This window comes from Lithobates pipiens, unplaced genomic scaffold, assembly GCF_037356315.1.
Source record: "Lithobates pipiens isolate NorthernLeopardFrog02 unplaced genomic scaffold, aLitPip1_a1.2 Scaffold_16, whole genome shotgun sequence".
Lineage (NCBI taxonomy): Eukaryota > Metazoa > Chordata > Amphibia > Anura > Ranidae > Lithobates > Lithobates pipiens.
The window spans coordinates 59,441,974-59,460,964 of record NW_027507748.1 but is presented as its reverse complement, the minus strand read 5'-3'; the positions used below and the strand labels follow the sequence as shown (position 1 = coordinate 59,460,964).

Genomic DNA, 18,991 nt, shown 5'->3' with positions numbered 1-18,991 from the left:
ACAGACGTTGTTGTAGAAATGTCCTTGCTTTACCATGTGTACAGTTCCTTTGCGGAGTAACGGTAAATCCCAGACTACAAGCCCCCACATGTAGCACTAACCCCCGAAGGAGCTGCTGGTTATTTTTGGGCTTACCGTTACCCTCCGTTCTCCTTGTTGCACGTCTAGGGGATGTCCCATGGTAGATGGCCCAGTAACTTGAGACTGACAATAGATCCACTTGAATGGACTTTATTTGAAAAACTCAGACAATTGAAAAGTCTTTCAAATTGGGATCAGAGGGTTGGAAGGGAATTGAAGAACTTGCTTACTTTGATTGCATCCAGAGAATAGCCACTCCCAGACGGATGATCACTCAGGTTGGACAGTCCCTCTCTCACGAGGCATTGTAGCCAACTTGGTGCTTACTCAGGAACAAGTCTCTGCCACAGACGTTGTTGTAGAAATGTACAAGATAATGTCTCTGCCACAGACGTTGTTGTAGAAATGTAGGGAAACTAAGCTTCAGAACACTTGTAGGATACCTGGATCTTTCAGCCTGCTTAGCGATATCCACAAGACCGGATTCTCTTAGTTACTTCAGCCCTTCCAGGCTCTTGCTAAGAAAACCAACCCGTACATGGTGTTCTTCTCAAGAGTCCTCCCCTGGAATGCTCGAAGTACACTGGGTCTCTCCAGAACCGGAGATAGCACCCAACCACCTCAGAATCCTCCTTTAGTTTCCTTGCCTTGGGCTAGCCAGCTCCAAGACATTAAAGTCCGGTGGATCCGCACCCCAGGCCATAGCCTTCCTGGAGGCTGGTCAGGAGGACCAGGGCCATGTAATCAGCACCTCATACTGGACCGGAACCCCCGAACCACGTGACATCCACATATTAAGTAGCTTCTCCCAGAAGCACAGCGAGAGCACCACTCCCACTGGGCGGGCTCCAAGAGAGAGTAACTTAAGCACCTGACCAGACCATAGTTCCATGCCTGCCAGAAGGGACAGTGCCCCATGTGGCCAGGCTGAACATCTCACAGTCCAGTCAGACTGATGCCAAGGCCCAATTTAGATAATTGTACCCAAACCAAACCCGCAGTTTAGGCAACTTTAGAAAAACCGCATAGCACGTGCTCTTCAGGAGCCGCCGCAACATATAATAAAAATACCATAAATATATCCCCTATTTTGTAGAAGCTATAAGTTTTGCGCAAACCAATCAATATACGCTTATTGTGATTTTTTTTTACCAAAAATATGTAGCAGAATACATATTGGCCTAAACTGATGAAGAATTATTATTTTTAGGATATCTATTATAACAAAAAGTATTGTTTATAGTGCAAAAAATAAGAACTGCAGGGGTGATCAAATACCACCAAACGAAATGAAGACAGCCCATTTCTCTGCAGCCTGAGCTACACTGTACATGAATGAATAGGAGTCTGTGTAGAGACTTCTATTCAATCACCAACATGCAGTATAATAAACACAGTACTTAAGTGATGAATGGATACAGGAGTGATCAGTACTGATGTCAATGCAAGTTAAGGAAGGGCCTGGTAAACACGTTTATCACCCCCCGCCACTTTTCACCCTGATGACAGCTTCCCTGCGTGTCCCACCAGAACCTGCAGCTGACGGGAGGGGGAGGAGGGAGATCCGCCCAGCTGCATAGCATGGACAGATCGCGGGATCAGTGTGGAGGGAGGTGGCATTATGGGGGTTGGAGTGATGGGTGGGGAATGTAAACATTTAAAAAGCCCCTGTGGGTACCCATAAATGATTGGTGTGGGGGGATCAAAGCTGGAGATACAGGAAGCAGAGCGACAGCGGCATTGCGGGGGGGGGGGGGGGGGCTTGTTGGCCACTTATAAGAGCTGTCTGTTTGTTCAGCTCTCTGAACAGAGCTGGAGGAAGAATGTCAGGTCCATATGGCGTACGAACCTGGCCAGCTAGAAGGAGTGCTGTGGGTCCGTACACTTTATGAACCTGGCAGCAAAAGGGTTAGTTCACATTTACCAAAAAACTGCCTAGGCAGATAAAGGGCATCTGTATATAATATAAACAAGCTATGCAGTTTTTACCAGAGTTGGATAATGCCATTGCTATAGGTGTAGGCCATATACGCACCTCAAGAAGCCTAAGGGCTCATTTACACTTGCTTCGGCTTCAACACACATTAAAGGCTAGTTTACACTTGCTTCAAAAAAAGGCTTCGGACAGGCTTTGCTAAAGCTCTCTGAAAGCTAGTCAAAGCCCTTGTCATTAAATAAAATGGTTAACCACTTTCAGACCGGACCATTTTGCTGGTAAATGACCAGAGGTCTTTTTACAATTTGGCACTGCGCTGCTTTAACTGGTAATTGCGCGGTCATGCAATGTTGTACCCAAACAAAATTTGCATCCTTTTCTTCCCACAAATAGAGCTTTCTTTTGATGGTATTTGATTGCCTCTGCGATTTTTATTTTTTGCGATATAAACGTAAAAAGACCGCAAATTTTGAAAAAAAATGATATTTTCTACTTTTTGTTATTAGAAAAATCCAATAAACTAAATTTTAGTCATACATTTAGGCCAAAATGTATTCAGCCACATGTCTTTGGTAAAAAAAAAGTCAATAATTGTATATTTATTGGTTTGCGCAAAAGTTGTCACATCTACAAACTAAGGTACGTTTTCTGGAATTTACGCAGCTTTTAGTTTACGACTGCCTATCTCATTTCTTGAGGTGCTAAAATGGCAGGGCAGTACAAAACCCCCCCAAATGACCCCATTTTGGAAAGTAGACCCCCTAAGGAAATTGATAAGTGGCATGTTGAGCCCATTGAATAGGGATCAGGCTTTCTAAGGGCGTAAATTTTTGATTTCACTTCTCACTACCTATTACAGTTTTGAAGGCCATAAAATGCCAAGATGGCACAAAACCCCCACAAATGACCCCATTTTAGAAAGTAGACACCCCAAGCTATTTGCTGAGAGGCATTTTGAGTCCATGGAATATTTTATATTTTGCCACAAGTTGCGGGAAAATTACAAACTTTATTTATTTTTTATTTTTTTTTCACAAAGTTGTCACTAAATGATATATTGCTCACACATGCTATGGGCATATGTGAAATGACACCCCAAAATAAATTCTGCTGCTTCTCCTGAGTACGGGGATACCACATATGTGGGACTTTTTGGGAGCCTAGCCGCGTACGGGGCCCCGAAAACCAAGAACCGCCTTCAGGTTTTCTAAGGGCGTAAATATTTGACTTCACTCCTCACTACCTATTACAGTTTTGAAGGCCATAAAATGCCAAGATGGCACAAAACCCCCACAAATGACCCCATTTTAGAAAGTAGACACCCCAAGCTATTTGCTGAGAGGCATGTTGAGTCCATGGAATATTTTATATTTTGCCACAAGTTGCGGGAAAATTACAAACTTTATTTTTTTTTTTTTTTCACAAAGTTGTCACTAAATGATATATTGCTCACGCATGCCATGGGCATATGTGAAATGACACCCCAAAATAAATTTTGCTGCTTCTCCTGAGTACGGGGATACCACATATGTGGGACTTTTTGGGAGCCTAGCCGCGTACGGGGCCCCGAAAACCAAGCACCGCCTTCAGGCTTTCTAAGGGCGTTACAGTTTTGAAGGCCATAAAATGCCAAGATGGCACAAACCCCCCCCCAAATGACCCCATTTTGGAAAGTAGACACCCCTAAATTTAGGGGTACACTAGTGAGACTAGGTAATAAATGGCGGGTGCACTGAAACTATAAAAAAATAACTAACCAACCAGCGTCACCTGTAACAGTTATATGGTGATCACTGGTGAAAGGGTTAACTAGGGGGCAATCAGGGGGCTTTATGCGGTAGTATATGGGGGTCCCTGGCGCTATAAAAAGCTGCGGCGAACCTAAATACCTACCTGCCTAACTAGCGTCACCTGTGACACTAATACAGCGATCAGAAAAACGATCGCTTATTAGGCTGGGTTCACACTGGAGCGATGCGGGAACGCCACGAATCCGCGGCGGGTTCCCGCATCGCATGCCTCCCGGCGGCAGTTCACACTGCCCTATGCGAACTGCTGGGAGTGTCAGTGAAATGTTAATGACACCCCCAGATCAGTTTGCATATCTCAGTGCGATCTGCAAACTCGGATCGCATGGTGTGAACACCCATGCGATCCGATTCTGCTGCGGGCCAAAAAAAGGGTCCCGTGCGAATTTGCGGCGGGTGCGGCGGGTGCGATGCGAATTCAGCCATACTATCTGTATGGCTGAACTCGAATCGCACAGAGATCGGATGTGATTTGCACTGCAGTGCGGTGCGAATCACATTCGTTCTCATAAACCGCTGCAATGTGAACCCAGCCTTAGTGACACTGGCGACGGGGGGTGATCACGGGGTTAAACCTTTATTGGGGGGGTTAGGGGGGTACATTAGAACTAAAGGGGGCTAACCCTAACTGCCCTAACAGTTATTACAGTCACAAATGACACCGATGCAAAAAAAAAAAAAATGACATTGGTGTCACTGTGACTGGGGGGCAGGGGTAATTGGGGGGGTGATCGGGGGGGTGTGAGTGTGCCTGGCATGTTCTACTGTGTAGTGTCGTGTTGGTGCAACTCACCGATCCTCTCTCCTCGGTGTCGGAACGAAAAATACCGACACGGAGGAGAGATTACATCACTTCCTCTCCTGTGTTTACATTACAGGAGAGGAAGTGATGTGACGAAGGATTTCTATTCGTCGGGAGCGATCGCGAGGGGGTGGCCATGAATGAATGGCCGCCCCCTCATCCCGGATCGCTCCCGAACGAATACCGACCGCCGCAGGCACCGGGCGGGGGCCCGATCGGGCCCCCGACCCGCGGGAAGGCAAGGACGTACATGTAAGCCCTTATGCCTGCCCGTGCCATTCTGTCGACGTACATCGTCGTGCGGCGGTCGGGAAGTGGTTAATGTACAGTCCTGTTTACACCTGCTTTTTCTTTTCTTTGGCTTTGCTTCAAACATTTTACCCCATGTAGCTTTAGTAGTGCTTTAAAGCGTCTTCAAAGCCTCCAAAGAGGTCTATGGCAAAGCTCGCTTGAAGCCCCACCGAAGCCTCACCGATGCCCCACCAAAGCTCCACCGAAGCACCAAGCAAAGGCAAGGTGTAAACAGGACTGAAAGCTAACCATTTTATTTGTTTATTTACAGTGGTGTGAAAAAGTGTTTGCCCCCTTCCTCATTTCCTGTTCCTTTGCATGTTTGTCACACTTAAGTGTTTCGGAACATCAAACCAATTTAAACAATAGTCAAGGACAACACAAGTAAACACAAAATGCAATTTGTAAATGAAGGTGTTTATTATTAAAGGTGAAAAAAAATCCAAACCATCATGGCCCTGTGTGAAAAAGTGATTGCCCCCCTTGTTAAAACATACTATAACTGTGGTTGTCCACACCTGAGTTCAATTTCTCTAGCCACACCCAGGCCTGATTATTGCCACACCTGTTCACAATCAAGGCATCACTTAAATAGGAGCTGCTTGACACAGTAAGGTCCACCAGAAGATCCTTAAAAGCTACACATCATGCCGAGACCCAAAGAAATTCAGGAACAATTGAGAAAGAAAGTAATTGAGATCTATCAGTCTGGAAAGGGTTATAAAGCCATTTCCAAAGCTTTGGGAATCCAGCGAACCACAGTGAGAGCCATTATCCACAAATGGCGAAGACATGGAACAGTGGTGAACCTTCCCAGGAGTGGCCGGCCGCCCAAAATTACCCCAAGAGCGCAGCGACGACTCATCCAAGAGGTCACAAAAGACCCCACAACAACGTCCAAGGAACTGCAGGCCTCACTTGCCTCAGTTAAGGTCAGCGTTCATGCCTCCACCATCAGGAAAAGACTGGGCAAAAATGGCCTGCATGGCAGAGTTCCAAGGAGAAAACCACTGCTGAGCAAAAAGAACATCAAAGCTCGTCTCAATTTCTCCACAACACATCTTGATGATCCCCAAGACTTTTGGGACAACATTCTGTGGACCGATGAGACAAAAGTGGAACTCTTTGGAAGGTGTATGTCCAAGTATATCTGGCGTAGAAGGAACACTGCATTTCATAAAAAGAACATTATACCAACAGTAAAATATGGTGGTGGTAGTGTGATGGTCTGGGGCTGTTTTGCTGCTTCAGGACCTGGAAGACTTGCCGTGATAAAAGGAACTATGAATTCTGCTGTCTACCAAGAGATCCTGAAGGAGAATGTCCGACCATCTGTTCATGTACTCAAGCTGAAACGAACTTGGGTTCTGCAGCAGGACAATGATCCTAAACACACCAGCAAGTCCACCACCGAATGGCTGAAGAAAAACAAAATGAAGACTTTGGAGTGGCCTAGCCAAAGTCCTGACCTGAATCCTATTGAGATGTTGTGGTATGACCTTAAAAAGGCTGTTCATGCTCGAAAACCCTCTAATGTAACTGAATTAGGACAATTCTGCAAAGATGAGTGGGCCAAAATTCCTCCAGGACGCTGTAAAAGCCTCATTGCACGTTATCGCAAACGCTTGGTTGCAGTTGTTGCTGCTAAGGGTGGCCCAACCAGTTATTAGGTTTAGGGGGCAATCACTTTTTCACACAGGGCCATGATGGTTTGGATTTTATTTCACCTTTAATAATAAACACCTTCATTTACAAATTGCATTTTGTGTTTACTTGTGTTGTCCTTGACTATTGTTTAAATTGGTTTGATGTTCCGAAACACTTAGGTGTGACAAACATGCAAAGGAACAGGAAATGAGGAAGGGGGCAAACACTTTTTCACACCACTGTATTTTTAAAAGGTGTTTATTTAAATTTTCAACATACAGCTTATACAACAATCAGGATACATAGCGAATATCCTCACTCCAGAGGTGCAGACAGAAGTATAAACCCGCAGGATACAACGTAAAGTAATGTATGTAGTGGCCCGAGCACTCCCCCCTGTAGGTAACCCTCCATGCAGCGGGCTGGCACACAGTCCACTGCCTACACCATTATTAGTGCAAAAACTATGGCGGTGCTCGGAACCCCCTAAGAAAACCCAAAAAATATGCGGTGGAGATGCACCACTGGAGTAAGCAAAACAGTTATACACAAAAACACAGAAAACCCCAACAAAACAAAGACACAAAAAAAAAAAAAACATGCAGGCATCCCAACACACACACACAACTCATCCACACAAGTCACCGTCCCATTGTGCAGTATCATTTTTAACATAAATAGCAGCTTCGTAAGGTCATACAATTGCTGGCTACAACCCTAGTTCGCCCCTCCCCCTTATACCCAGTATCACACTCTACAGTGCCAGAGGACCCGGCCCTACCCCCACAGCCCCGCCTAGGGGACCTGCGAGGATAGTACCGTCCCCCAGAAAGAACCAGAGACATCCAACCACGGCTGCCACACCTTATGGAACTTTTTCAAACAAGCTCTATTTCTATACACAATTTTAAATTTAGGGAGCTCACCATTAATAATACCATACAGGGATTGAATCCTTGGAGGGACATTCTCTTTCCAGTGCAATAAGATCACTTTACGTGCATAAACTAAAATGGTACGTAGTAGAGTTCCGAGCTGATGTCCTGTGGACAAAGTCATTCAGTATACCCAGCAGCCCCACCTCAGGGGTTTGAGGCACAGGGAGAGCAAGATGATCATCAAAAAATTTGAACAGGTCCTCTCAGTACGAATCCAGTCTAGGACAACTCCAAAACATATATAAATCAGCCTTATCAAATGTACATTTAGGGCACAAGGCCTCATTTTTCAGACCCATTCTAGCCAATCTAGCTGGGGTATAATGCAACTGATGAATAAACTTAAACTGCACATATTGATCGGAAGTGCGGATAATATCCTGAAAACAAGTTTCAGTAGTTTCCTCCCACCCCTCCTCCGCCAGGTCAGGTATCAATCGTTTCCATTTCACAAGCTAACCATTTTATTTAGTGACAGGAGCTTTGACTGGCGGTCAGATAGCTTTAACAAAGCGTGTCCAAAGCCATGTTTTGAAGCAAGTGTAAACTAGCCTTAAATGAAAATCTCCCAAGACATTCCTAGGAGAGGCCTAGCTGTTAGGGCTCATTTATACTTGCTTCGGCTTCAACACACAATAATGGCTAGTTTACACTTGCTTTAAAACATGACTTTGAACACACTTTGTTAAAGCTCTCTGAACGCCAGCCAAAGTCTCTGTCACTAAATAAAATGGTTAGCTTACAGTCCTGTTTACATCTTGCTTTTGCTTTGGTTCAAAAATTAAAGCCCCACAAAGCCTCACAGAAGCCCCATCAAAGCCCCATCGAAACCCCACCAAAGCCTCATCAAAGCTCCACCGAAGCCCGACCGAAGCCTTGAGCAAAAGCAAGTTGTAAACAGGACTGTAGGCTAACCATTTTATTTAGTCACAGGGGCTTTGACTGGCGTTGAGAAAGCTTTAACAAGGTGTGTCTGAAGCCTTGTTTTGAAGCAAGTGTAAACTAGCCCTTACTGTTCACAATCACAGGAACGAGCTCTCAAATGCTAAGCTCAAAGCTACTGCATTTTGTAGAGAAAGTGCATGTGAGGGGGTTTGAATCAGAGAAAGAGCTCATTCCTGTAATTGGAAACACTAAGAGCTAGTAAGAGCTAGGTGTTTCTTAGCAACGTCCTTAGCAACACCCTAAGTGACGGTTCACACTACCGCGACTTGTCAGGCGACTTAGCCGCCTGACAAGTCGCGCTCCGTTCTGTACTACGGAACCGTTCTAATAGGAGCGACTCAAGTCGCTCCGACTTAGAAAAAGGTTCCTGTAGTATTTTCGGGGCGACTTCAGGCGACTTGCATTGACTTCTATACAGAAGTCATTTTGCAAGTCGCCGCTGAAATCGTGTGCAGGTCGCGTCTGTGAGACGCGCTGCAAGTCACGTCGCCCCTGTGTGAACGGGCACTAAGAGTTTTCTAGTCAGGCTTCATGAGGTATATAAATGGCCTACACCTATAGCAAGGGCTTTATTCAACTTTAGTCAGAGTTGCACAGCTTGTTTTTACCTACAGACCCCCCTTATCTGCATAGGCTGGTTTTTGGAAAAGGTGAACTATGTCTTCATTGGTATAGGCGCTACACGAGCTGTTGGGGCAGGTAGGCCCCTGGACTATGCTTCAGTGGGAAAGTAAATGGGTAGTTATATGTGTTTGGTCTGCTTTGTGATGTTCATAAATTGAACTTTCTTACTGGTTTGCTTTACAACATTTCTGTCACAGATAGGAACACATACGCGCCCCGGTATCATTGCCATTGTAGGGTACAGCAAGCCACACCCCCTACCAGTAATTTCCCCGCCCACAGTCTCCCTGTTTTTAGCACTAGTGTGGAGAACGCACAAACCACGCCCATTCACAGCGATTCCCCGCCCACGGCCTCCCAGTTCGCAGCACTGGTAAGGGGACGCGCAGACCACGCCCCTCCGCGGTGATATCTCCACCCACGGTGTCCCCGTTTTTCTTAGGCGGATGACGTATTCCCGTCACCTAATGGGGTGACAACGGCGCCGTCGCCCGCTCTCCCTTACGGACGGTTCTAGCTGCCCCGGGGCAGCCGAGGAAGCCTTTCTAAAATGCGGTAAAGGCGAAGTAAAACCGGGACAGGAAGGAGCGAGAGAGAGAGGGAGGTCGTGCACGCGCGCGCGCCTCGTGTGCTTTCGCCTAGCGTGCCCGCGCACGTCGGTGCGTCAAGTGTGTCGGAGAGTCCCCTGTACTGGGGAGAGGAGGAGGTTTCGGGAGCCATGGCGACCAACATAGAGCAGATCTTCCGCTCCTTCGTGGTGAATAAATTCAAGGAGATCCAGGAGGAGGGAAAGCTTACCAGGTGAGCGGGAGGCCGGTGTGGTGGCGATGGAGGAGTGCAGGGGAAGGGTACGCTACACCGAGGCCTGGCTGCGGCCTACCCGGGGTTATCGGGTTGCTGTGTGGCCTGCAGGGGAATAGGCAGGCCTCGGTGGAGGCGGGGATGTCGGTCGGACCAGGCCCCGGCTTTCCTCCCCCTGGGCTCATGTGGTCTGTGTTTTATTTATAGAAATCTAACAATAAAGGTGTAAACCTCAGAGAGAGCGTTCTCTACAGGCTCAGGGAGGAAGTGCACAGCCACAACATTCCATGGTGGTCTGACCTCACCATATCTATGTCATGGTTACTACATCCTGCCTTGTGTCACCCCCCCCCCCCCCCCCCCCCCAGGATCATGTCTTTAGGGTTTTAGTTACAATTTTACCCCCCCTGTTCACACTTATGCAGTTTTATGCAAGACATGACGCCGTTGCAAAGCATGACCGCACTAAACATGAAGAATCCCTTCGTTTTCCATTATTTGGGTTCCTTTACGCTTGTGGTCAGGGGGGCAGTAAGAGACTGCAGGTGAGCCACAGGTTTACCGCTCCCACGTAACATGTTAACGACTGCGCTATCTATAGTCCAACGATGCCTACATATTGCAGGGAGGTGGTATGGCTTCCTGCGCATCCCCTACAGGGTGCAGCGGCGGTGATCTGTGTTCAGGGTAAAAAGCCAATCACAGCAGCTCTTTACCATGTGACCAGCTGTGTCCAATCACAGTGTAAACAGGATTTGCTGGTTATCGGCAAGCCTCTTCCCACGATGTCTGCATGTGAGGAGAGCCGATAAGCGTGCCATCCACACAAGGGACATCTATGCTGATAATCAGGGCAGCCTAAACGGGGCTGGCCAATCGGTGCCCTCCGGTGCAGCCCAATCGGTGAAGGAGAAAAATGATTTATTTACACAATTTTATAACCGAAACTAAGAACAACTTTTTTTATTTGATCATTTTTTCTTTAGTTGAGCAAAAAAATAAAATAACTTCATCTGTCTCAAAATAAATTTATACAAATTCCATGAGTACGGTGTTGAATGGCAATTGAGTAGTCATGCAAAGTGCGACATCACTGAAAGCTGAGTATTAGCCTCTGGGCAGGAACGTGGTGAAAGTGCCTGGTAGGCAAGTGGTTAAATTGTATGTTAGCCCAGCCTTTCATATTCCTGATATGTGGCTGCTGTACCATGTACTTGTATGTAAAGTATCCTGTTCTCGTATTGCTTCCTTTGTGTGAAATCCATGGTGATCCTACCAGTACCTCTACTTTACTATTGCAAACTGACCACACTAGGCATGAGAGCAAGTCCATCCCTGTGTGGTAAGTTTTCTAATTTATTTTACTATAGAGCACATCCTGTCTGTCCAACAGAAGTCAGACTTGTGCTGACACAATTCTCACTCCTTGCAGGGAAGATCAGATGTGTCTGACTCCTGCTGACACTCACCTCATGCGGTCTCCACCCCCAGCTCCCTAAGCAGCTGAGAACAGAGGTTGTGTGATCACTTTATAAATGTGTGTGTTTTTTTTTTTTTTTTGTTGAACCACTTGGCCTCAGGTTTTATCCCTTTCATGACCAAGAGTGTTGTTTTTTTTTTTTTTTTTTTGTTCAGCACTGCGCTACTTTAACGGACAATTGCTTATCATGCAACACTGCGCAAATTAATTTTATATCTTTTTGTTTCACAAACGCAGCTTTCTTTCAGTGGCATTTGCTCACCACTGGGTTTTTTATTTCCTATTCTAGAAATGAAAAAAAAGCCACAAATGTGGGGAAAAAAAATTCTACTTTGTTATAAAATATATCCAATAACATAGATATTTCTTAGGCCAAAATGTATTCTTCTACATAACTGTTTTTGGCAATGCAGGTATAGTTTTGATCGTGATCAAGATACTGATCCGTACACTTGCTAGTAATGGCTGTGATCAGCGACTTATAGTGTGGTGGGCAATCTGGCGCTAACTGACAGTGATGTTATTAAGACAGTTATCAGTGAGAATACTGTACTAATGGCACTGGCTGGGAAGGGTTTAACATCGAGGGAATATCTGCATGCCTAACAAGTGAATTGTGTGGTGTTTTTAATAACAGATCTGTTTGCTTTTTTTTCCCCCTGAGATTCGTTTATTTTCGGTATTAAATGCAGTCAGATGAGCGACAGTGAAAGGTCTGTAGGCAGGACTGGCCACACCCCTACCTGGGGTATCATTTTGACTTACCTGAGTAGACTCAGTGGTAGTGCTGAGAGAGAAGGAAGCAGGCTGAGGTAACATGACTGAAGTGGACTCGGTGAGGTTTATTGAGGTTGAGTCAGGAGGCTTACATTTTGTTTGATGGACTTATGCTTTGAGGCTGTTTTCTACTCCTGCGTGGGAATCCTTGTCTGTTGCTGTCTTGCTAACCAAATAAACATGGGCAGGAAGCCCTTAACCTTGCGTATGGCTGGATTACCTCTATAAGAACTCTCTATTTGAAATATATCTATATCTCTATCTCAGGGGTTGACAAATTTGCTTTGAATTTAGGAGCCAGTTAAAAAAGTTAGGAGCCAGTTTTTTTTTTTTTTTCGGCTCCCGGGGTAAGGCCACCCATTTTCACCCCCTATCCTTAACTCACAATGGAGCACCCAGTCAATAACTCCATTGAAACGCTTTTACATCAGGGTTATGGGCTCACCAGAAAGGGTAAGGCTGGCAACAGATGGAACTGGCTGGCACTGGCAGGCACGTGGAACTGCCAGATGGCATTGGCAGGTGACACTGGTTGGCATTGGCAGGTGACACTGGTTTGGAAGTGGCAGGTGGCCCTGGTTGGCGGTGGCCCTAGTTGGTGTTGGCAGGTGGCACTGGTTGGTGTTGGCACTGATTGGCGGTGGCACTGGCAGGTGGCACTGGTTGGTGGTTGCAGATGGTATTGATTGGCGGTGGCACTGGTTGGCCCTAGGTGGTGACACTGGCAGGTGGCACTGATTGGCGGTTGCACTGGTTGGCACTGGCAGATGGCACTGGCAGGTTTCACACGGAGCACTTTGTTACTGAAATGTAACAGAGGAGCTGTCAGAATTGAGCTTAATGTCGGAATGGGTGGGACCCTGCCGGGGTGTGAATCTGACAAGTAACAGAGAGGCGGATATGTCAGATTTGAGCTTGATGTCGGGGTGGGCGGGACCCGGCCGGCGTGGGCAGGACTAAGCAGCTATCAAACACCAGCCTACGATTGGGCTGCTTAAGAAAAGGGGTGGGGCCACATACACGTAGTGGCCCGCCCAGATCCCATTGGCTGGTGTTTGATAGCTGCTGGGTCCCGCCCACCCCGACATCAAGCTGAAATCTGACAGATCCTCCTCTCTCCGTTGCTTGTCAGTTTCACACACTTAGCGCTTAGTGGCAGTCAATGTTAATGCTGCTGCATGTCTGGGGCATCAATAGTGAGTGGGCTGATGGCAGCTTAGGCGCCAGGTTGCTATTTCTGGTCGCATTGGCGACCTGGCGCCTGGGGTTTGTCAAGCCTTGAGATACGTGTGTGTGTGTGTGTGTGTGTGTGTATATATATATAATATACTGATACCCGGAAATTGCATGACTACTCTGAATGCACAGAGTGAGTGATCAAAGCTTCTCCTGTGTTTTCTTCCCCCTTGGACGGCAAGTGTGTGCAGGTCTACATCTGAGGTAGCAATTTCTACGTTGATGGTTCCCTCCTCTCTCGGCTGTGGGGTGTCCTGGTGGTCCGGTATTACTACCAGTGTGGGGGTGTCCCATTGTAGTGGTCAGTCTTGGTGTGGGGCTCTTTTATTCTTCTCTCCTATGGAGTCTCAGGAGCATGTTTTCCCACCTGACCCCCTGTCAGAGGCTGCAGGTCCCTCTGGGTCCCAATCATCCGTTGATGCACTGACAGCGACCCTGGAGTCCTTTGTATCATGGTTGAGGGTGGCTCTTCGGTGGCGGACTAGCAAGAAGCGTCCCTGCCTTCATCTGTCTTGTCAGATCCTGAATCTGTTTCTGCTGCCGTGGACAGGGCCCACCCTGCTGGGTCTGCGGTCACGTTTTTAGATCTTTTGGACAGTGAGGATGATTGCTCAGCCCCAGTGGCTGCACACGAGAAAGTGCTGGTGAACGCACTGATTGCTTCTGTGCAGGAAACTTTTTAAAAATGGAAAATGCAGCCATGGCTGCGGTCTAGGTGCCGGTCCCCTATGGCACTCAAAAGCCACCTCACGCAGCAAAAGTATTCCCTCCGAGTCTGTCTATAGGGAGTGTCCAAAATGTCCCTTTGTGATCCCAAAGTGTTCCGCTGTGCATTATCCCTTTGAGGAGAGTCTGCTAAAAAAAAATTCTCTATTGCTTGCCTGGTTTTGGCTATTGCTCTGGTGTCGCAAATGCTGACAGAATGGCCAAAGCTGTTGCACTGTGACCTGGAAGGTGACCAATTCCCTACTGCCTAAGCACAATTAGCAGACCAACTGGTTCAGGGGCTGCAATTTGTCTATGATGCCTCTTTGGATGCAGCTTGCTTTTATAAGCTATCAGTTTCAGCGTTAGTGCTTTGGATATTGTGGCTGAATTGTTGGACTGCGGACCAGGCCTCTAAAAAGGCCCTAGCTGATCTGCCTTTTCAAGGTGATCGTTCGTTTGGGGCCACTCTGGATGATATTAAGATTGTCACAGGGTGGAAGAGTAGTTTTCTTCCACAGTAAAAGGAGAAGGAGCCAAGTCGCAAGGTCCTCCCGCAGGACAAGCTCCAGAAATTACAGGCAACAGCCCGCTTTCTGCCGTTCAGCAGGTGGGTCTCCCTGCGGACTTCCATGCATGTACTGGGCCTGATGGTGTCTACGTTCAAGGTAGTCCCAATCACTCAGTGCCATACGCGACCCCTGCAAAGGCAGATCTTGTTAAAATGGGACAAATATTCTGAGCTTCTAGACTAGACGGTCAGTTTTGGCTGAGGCAGCAACCAAGGGGGTCCCTGATCTGGTGGCTTCGGCCCCTGGGTTTTCGGCAGGTTAAAATCTTTTCTCCCGCTGCACCGGGTGGTGGTCACCACCGATGCCAGTCTGTCCCGGTGGGGAGGGGTCCTGGGCCTGAGCTCGGTTTAGGGTTACTGGACGCTGGAGCAATCCAAGCTTCCTATCAACATCTTTGAACTCTGGTTGATCAGACTCTGGATCATTGAACGGATCAAATTCAGGGCCTCCCGATATGGATCCAGTCAGGCAATGCCACTGTGGTGGCCTATGTCAACCACCAGGGAGGAACAAGGAGTGTTGGCCGAACTGGATGTAGCCAGCATTCTACGGTGGGCAGTGTATTTAATCCCAAACCATCTCTGCCATTCATATTCCGGGAGTGGGCAGCTAGCAGGCAGATTACCTCTGTCATCAAGTATTGGACCAAGGGTAGTGGCCCCTCCATCAGGAGGTATTTCAGCAGATCTGTCTACGCTGGGGATCTCCAGAGGTGAGTCTGATGGATTCCCTAATCAACAAGAAGGTGCAGAGGTTTGTGGCCAGGTCTCAGGACCCTCTGACAGACACCGCAGACGCTCTCGTCGCTCCGTGGAGCCAGTATTGTCTGATCTACACCTTTCCTCCTCTCATGCTTCTGCCGTGGCTGTTGTACAGGATCATGGCCGAAGGACTTCCGATTGTTCTGGTGGCCCCGGACTGGCCTCGTTGGCCCTGGTATGCTGTCCTGGTGCGTCTGGTCTCAGATGCCCCCTGGCGTCTGCCTCTCATTGAGGATCTGCTATCCCAAGGGCTGATCTTACACCCTGCTTTACAGTCGCTGGCTTTAACGGCTATTGAACGCCAGGTGTTTAAGGATAATAGGGGCTTATTTGCGTCTGTGATTCAGATGCTGCTTAAAGCTAGAAAGTCTACTTTCAGGAAGGTTTATTATTGGACGTGGAAAGCATACATTGTTTGGTGTTAGTCAGTGGGGTTTCACCCACGTTCCTTTTTCGGTGACTTGGATTTTGACTTTTTTTTTTTTTTTTTTTTCAGAGGGATATTGAAAAGAATTTCGCCTTGAGTACTGTCAAGGGCCAAGTGTCAGCCTTAGTGGTTTTCTTTCAAAGCTCCCTGGCTTCGCATTCCCTGGTGCGTACCTTCATTCAGGGAGTGCAACATGTGGTTCCACCGGTGCAATCTCCCATGCCACCATGGGATTTTAATTCTTGTACTACAGAAGCCTCTGTTTGAAAATATTTGTGAAATTCCCCTGCTCACGCTATTACTTCTGCTCGCTGAGTGTCAGTTGGCGCTATCCTGTCGCATACCCTACTTGGTGATTCATAGGGACAAGGCGGTGCTTGATCCTTGTCCTTTCTTCCTGCCAAAGGTTGTCCCTAATATTTCCATTTAAATCAGGACATTGTGTTGCATTCTCGGTGTCCCAGGCCGCAACATCCTGAGGGAATTTTCCTTGTACGCCTTAGATGTGGTACAAGCTGTCAGGGTGTATTTGGCGGCCACTGAGTCTTTTCGAAGGTCAAACTCCCATGATCACGGACAGACCAAAGGGGCTATCTGCTCCTTGGTGACTATCTCTAGATGGGTAAGGCAGACAGTGACTCATGCCTATTCTATCAAGGGTTGAGTTCCTCCCTTCCCGGTGAGGGTGCACTCAACTTGGGCACTGAGTACCTCCTGGGCCTTCTGTCATCGGGCATCAGTAATGCAAGTTTGCAAGGAGGCCATCTGGTCAAAGGTGCACACTTGGAATTCACAAAATTTTACAAGGTGGATGCGCTGGCACCTGTGAATGTTTCTTTTATATTATATTATATTATATTATTTTGCTGGTCTTGCTCCAGTTTGGTTGGCCTGGTTTTGTTGGCTGCCCCACCCCTTTGGCACTGCTTTGAGACATCCTCCCATGGTTCCGAATAAAGAAGGCTGTTTCTGTCAATGAACAAATGAGAAAATTGTATTTTAACTTGCCATAAAATCCGTTTTCATTGACACACAGCACCAGCCCCTCTGTTCTGATACTGCTTGTTAAATAATTGAAGGCCTATAGCGGAGAGGGGGGGTCTGTATATAACCACTGCCCATGGGCATAGCCAAGTCTTTTCTGCATAGTGTCCTACTCCTGTAGGGGGCGATATAACCCTGTGGTTCTGAATAAAGAAGGCTGTATCTGTCAATAAACTCATAGCATTGCAACATCAACCTTTTTTTTGGCTTCCTAGATTTAATGGAAGCCTCTAAAAAATGTCTAATGACGAGAGTTTTTCTGATCCTGTACTAATAATTTGTACAATTGTGCCTCTGAGTCAACTGTCAACATGCTAAACTCAAAAACAAAAATGTAACATTTTGCAATTTACTAATCCTTAACCACTACTGCCCTGGAGAATTTACCCCCTTCCTGACCAGAGCATTTTTTGCGATTCAGCACTGCGTCACTTTAACTGACGATTGCACGGTCGTGCAGCGTGGCTCCCAAACAAAATTGACGTCCCCCCCCCACAAATAGAGCTTTCTTTTGGTGGCATTTGATCACCCCTGCGGGTTTTTATTTTTTGTGCTGTAAACAAAAAAAAAAAGCGACAATTTAGAAAAAAAAATATATTTTTTAACCTTTTGCTATAATATCCCCCAACAATATATATAAAAAGTTTTCCTCAGTTTAGGCCAATACTTATTCTTCTACATATTTTTGGTAAAATCACAAAAAGCGTTTGGTTTGCACCAAAGTTATAGCGTTTACAAAATAGGGGATAGTTTTATGGCATTTTTATTAAAGCGGTTCTGCACCTTTTAAAAAAAATATTAAAAGCCAGCAGCTACAAATATTGCAGCTGCTGACTTTTAATAAATTCACACTTGCCTGTCTCAAGGTCCAGCAATGTCGGCGGCAGATGACGAGCGATCGCTCGTCTCTCTGCTACCCCCGCCGCCATCCTCTGTCAGGGAATCGGGAAGTGAAGCGGTGCAGCTTCACTGCCCTGTTCCCTACTGCGCATTCGCGAGTCGAGCTGTGTGTCTCTGCTGGTCCCCGCTGTGTCCTGGGAACTGCTTTAATTTTATTTTTAAATAGCGGCAATCCGCTATTTTTTTTTTTTTTTTTTATATATCGTGACTGCGACATTACTGCAGACACATCGGACATTTTTGGGACCATTGTCATTTATACAGAAATCGGTGCTATACAAATGCACTGATTCCTGTGTAAATGACACTGGCAGTGTAAGGGTTAAGTGTGTCCTAGGGGCGTTTTGCTAACTGTGGGGGGCATGGCTGTGTTGTGTACATCACTGATCTATGCTCCAATCACAGGGAGTAGAGATCAGTGTCACTTGTTGCTAGGCAGAATGGTTAGATGCTTGTTTACTATAGCATCTCCTCGTTCCTCCTCACCGTGAGGCAATCTCGGGTATCCCCTTGTCGATTGAGTTTGCGGGACCCGCAACATGACTCACGGCGCTTCCTGAGGGCGCTTTTATAGTGTTTGTAAAAGGTTTTTTCTCTTTACAAAAAAAAAAATTTTTTTTATACTTTTCTTCTCTGTCAAGGGTTTTGCCCAGAGTGGCCCCAATCCTCCTTTTTCTGGGTTGTCCTGGCGTCGCTCCTCCTCTTCATCTGGTGTTGTCCCCCCCGTGCAGTTGCACTAGAGTCCTGCTGCTGCGTACATTGACACGGACAGCAGGACTTCGTCCAACCCCCATCCCCTGTGTCATTGGATTTGATTGACAGCAGTGGAAGCTAAATGCCCCTGCTGCTATCAATCTTTCCAATGAGGACCTGAGATAACGGGTGGAGCTGCTGTGCTTGTAGCTGGAACGATCGGGTTCAAGGGGCACGTGGGGGGTGCTTGGGATGTGTGTAAGCAATTTTTCGTGGGCTATTTGTCAGGGCAATGGCTGGTGTTAATACTTCAATCATCCAGGCACCATGGTTTGTATGGTGTCAGAATGATTGAAGCGCATTATTTCTATCATTGCATTGTAATGTGAAATAGTTTAACTCGCCATAATGCAGAGTCAGTGAGGGCCTTGAGCTTGCCACCGTCTCATGCCACGCTGCCTGCCACCAGATGGGGATGGCGCTTGTCACACAGCTTGCTGGCAGACTGGGGATTGCTAGTGTT

The 18,991-nt window shown here is 46.9% G+C and overlaps 1 protein-coding gene across 7 annotated transcripts in view; it reads left to right on the top strand.

Annotated features, from left to right (window-relative positions):
* Positions 1-9,458: 9,458 nt before the first annotated feature.
* Positions 9,459-18,991, top strand: part of SON (SON DNA and RNA binding protein) — a 199,636-nt gene continuing 190,103 nt past the window's right edge. For all 7 annotated transcript variants that reach the window (XR_013274367.1, XR_013274369.1, XR_013274368.1 and 4 more), the window contains exon 1: positions 9,459-9,873. Coding sequence is in view for 3 of the 7 variants with exons in the window: in XM_077479939.1 (XP_077336065.1) it covers positions 9,791-9,873 (83 nt within the window). In the remaining 4 variants the exon portion in view is untranslated. The remainder of the gene's footprint in view (positions 9,874-18,991) is intronic.